The 2,925-nt window shown below is 46.6% G+C and overlaps 1 protein-coding gene across 1 annotated transcript in view; it reads right to left on the bottom strand.

Annotated features, from left to right (window-relative positions):
- The window catches only part of ERMARD (ER membrane-associated RNA degradation), a gene marked incomplete at its 5' end in the record, with an annotated part of 44,374 nt that extends 41,768 nt beyond the window's left edge, over window positions 1-2,606 (bottom strand). The window contains 2 exons of the mRNA XM_006902407.1: window positions 31-132; window positions 2,467-2,606. Of these exons, the coding sequence (XP_006902469.1) occupies window positions 31-132; window positions 2,467-2,606 (242 nt within the window). The remainder of the gene's footprint in view (window positions 1-30; window positions 133-2,466) is intronic.
- Window positions 2,607-2,925: the final 319 nt, after the last annotated feature.

Here is a 2,925-nt window from a genome sequence, read left to right as displayed (position 1 = left end):
TGTGTGTAAGGAGACAGTCCCTATACTTACATCACCCAGAGCTCGCTCCAGACACGAGGTGAGCTTCATGATGCCTAGAGAAACCATAGGAGCCTGCTCACTTTCCAAGGCATCGAAGATGTCAGGAAACAACTGTTTGAAGAAAGATGGAAGGGAGGTGCTGCACTTACCAAAGCATCCTTATCAGATAATAAGTCTACTAACTGAAATGAAAATCTGTTCCTACTGGCATACTTAGATGATTTTAATTTGACACATGTAAGCACTTTCTGTGTAAACATAGTAACACCTAAAGGATAAAGAAGAAACTCTTAGGAGTTGTTTGAAATTTATTTACAATTGGATTGAAAACAATAAATCTGACATAACCATATATTAACAAGTCAAACTTGTTTTATTTCCATTTTGATATGAATTTAGTTCTTAAAAATAGACAAACATAGTTTACCTTCTAAGGAAAAGGTAATGTCCTCTCCCCAAAAAGAGGAAATTCAGAGAACTCTGGATTTAAACTTGGTACAGGGCTGCCTGCCGTGGTTACTCACCACAGTGGTCAGAATGGGAAAACGTGACCAGTGGGGAAGCCAAACTCAAACTCCGGCCCCAAACGTCCCTCCTCCGTCCAGGCCACAGAGCCCTGGTGGTGCGGCACACTGTGTGCCAGGCTGATGGGAAGGTCAGTAGGACAAACCCACCGGGAGGAGGAGAGGCAATGTCCTCCCATTAAGCTTTATGACTTCAGGAGCCTGACGGAAGGTCACCGTGAGTCTCTCTGAATCCAAACCAACCTGGCAGCAGTGACATCGTTCCCTTTCAATTCAAGGGTTCTGGGGGCACTGTAGTTAAAGCATTTGGCTGTTGCACTGCGAAGCCCCCAGTCACTCTCCATGGGAAGACGATGCCTCTCCCATCAACACTGCAGCCATGAAGCCATGAAGCAGCTCTACTCTGGGCTGTAGCATCGCAAGGAGCTGGGCTGCCACTCTGCCCTCCGATTCTCCCTTAGCCAGCCAAGCATTCCTACTCCTCGTCTCCTTCTCTGAAGAAAACCTGCCTCTCTCCCCAGAAGCTCTGCTTCATTCTAGAGTGGTCAACTGTTCTGTCCTTTGATAAACACCTCCATACCAAGGGTGCTTGCCAAAGCCTAACCCCCTGATCCTGCTGCTGTGCTATCCAGGAAATGCCGATTCAGAACAGCCCTGTGGGAGAGAAGAGAACCGTCTCCCTGGACTTCCTGGCCTGTGAGCTTTACTAGAGCAGACTGGCCGGTTATTCTCCTGTGGAGCCACTTCTCGGTGTTGTCAGGTGTCATAGCAACCCTCTGAACAAGACCAGGAAACTCTGAGCTCTCCTCCTTGCCATCTCGAATACGCACAAGCCCAGCGTCAGTCACTGTCAACCGTCCTATGTGGGTCTTCCTCTGGCACCTTTCCCAGTCTTTTTCCCCACAGACTGGTATAAGACCAACTGTCACCACCTTTGCCTCTAAGGAACATGCTGGTTGCGCTACCTCCAAGATAGACTTGTTTTACAGTCCGTGGGATATTTAGTACTTTTCCCCAATACAATTCAAAGGCACTGATTCTCCTTTGTTCTTCCTCATTCACTGTCCAATTTTCAGATGCACATGAAGCAGCTGAAAATACCATGGCTTATATCAGACTTGGGTCAAGTGCACCTTAGTGCTGAAGCTGACGCCTTTGCTCTTTAGCATTTTAAAGAGGTTCTTAACAGCTGATTTTCCCACCGCAACATGTCTTTGGATTTGACTGTTGCTACCAAGAATGCTGATTGTGTATTCAAGCAAAACGAAGTTGCTGACAGTGTCAATCTTTTCTCCATCTCCGATGATATTCACGAAAGAAGGATGGGTAATCTCGCATGCGATCAATAGTCTCTGGAAAGCCACCAGAGGGTCAGCCATGGGTAGGTTCCAGCTCTACCGTCGACATCATCATGATGAGATCCTGTCTGTTGATTCAGTGGTGAGTATTTTTCTCATGTTGAGGCACAACCCATTTTTAAGGCTGCAGGCTTTGATCTTTTACACGTGTTTCAAGGGTTCTTTACTTTCTGCAGGTAAGGCTGTGCCGTCTGTACAAATGGGCTGCTGGCAAGTCTTCTTCAAACAGCCTGGCTTTTCAAATGACCTGCTCTGCATGTGTACTCAGTTAAGTATGGAGGAAGGAGGTAGCCCTGCCACCTTTCTGGATTCTAGACCACACAGTATCTCCTTGTCCTGGAGTGTGGGTGGGCTCCAAACACTGATCTTTCAATCTGCAGCCACGTGCTTAACTACTGCATCTTCAGAGCATCCAAAGACAGGGGTTTCTCAGTCCAGGCATCTCTAGCCACCCCAAGGATGTCACAGTGAGACAGCTCTAGGGATGAAGGGACGCTGGAACGCTCATGACCCCTCGGTGTGGTAGTTATGACGGAGTACTCACAACTATCCAGAAAGCCCACCTCTGGGAAGTTTGTCCACTGGAACCAAGACGCGTATTGGATTTCAAACTGCAGTCTGCTCAGAGAGGACACATGGCGGTGGACAGCACCACACAGTGGGCCCAGCAGCCGTACACTTCCCCGGTAGTCCAGGCTCCGCCCTGACAGGGTGAGAAATAACTTCAAAAAAAAGGGCCTGACTTAGCCACGTTATAATGCAGAACTGTAAAAAGCCTCTACAAGATCAATACTCGGGTGGAAATGGAACATGCAGTATTGAATATGCACCTTTATTGTTGGACATAATTTTCATAAAACTGGACTAATTATAAAAGAAAAAAATCTGTAGGGAATATGGAAAATATGCAAAGGTTTAAACAAGAAGAAGATATTTTCTCCAATGTCTTTTCCTTTCCCTAAGTTTATAGAGAGTCAGGCTCATCTTGTATATGTAACACTGTACGTCGTCTGCTGAAACTG

This window comes from Elephantulus edwardii, unplaced genomic scaffold, assembly GCF_000299155.1.
Source record: "Elephantulus edwardii isolate Elephantulus edwardi_28Jun2011 unplaced genomic scaffold, EleEdw1.0 scaffold00409, whole genome shotgun sequence".
In the NCBI taxonomy this organism is placed as follows: Eukaryota; Metazoa; Chordata; class Mammalia; order Macroscelidea; family Macroscelididae; genus Elephantulus; species Elephantulus edwardii.
Note: the sequence above shows the minus strand (reverse complement) of the source record. Positions and strands in the feature narration are given on the sequence as shown.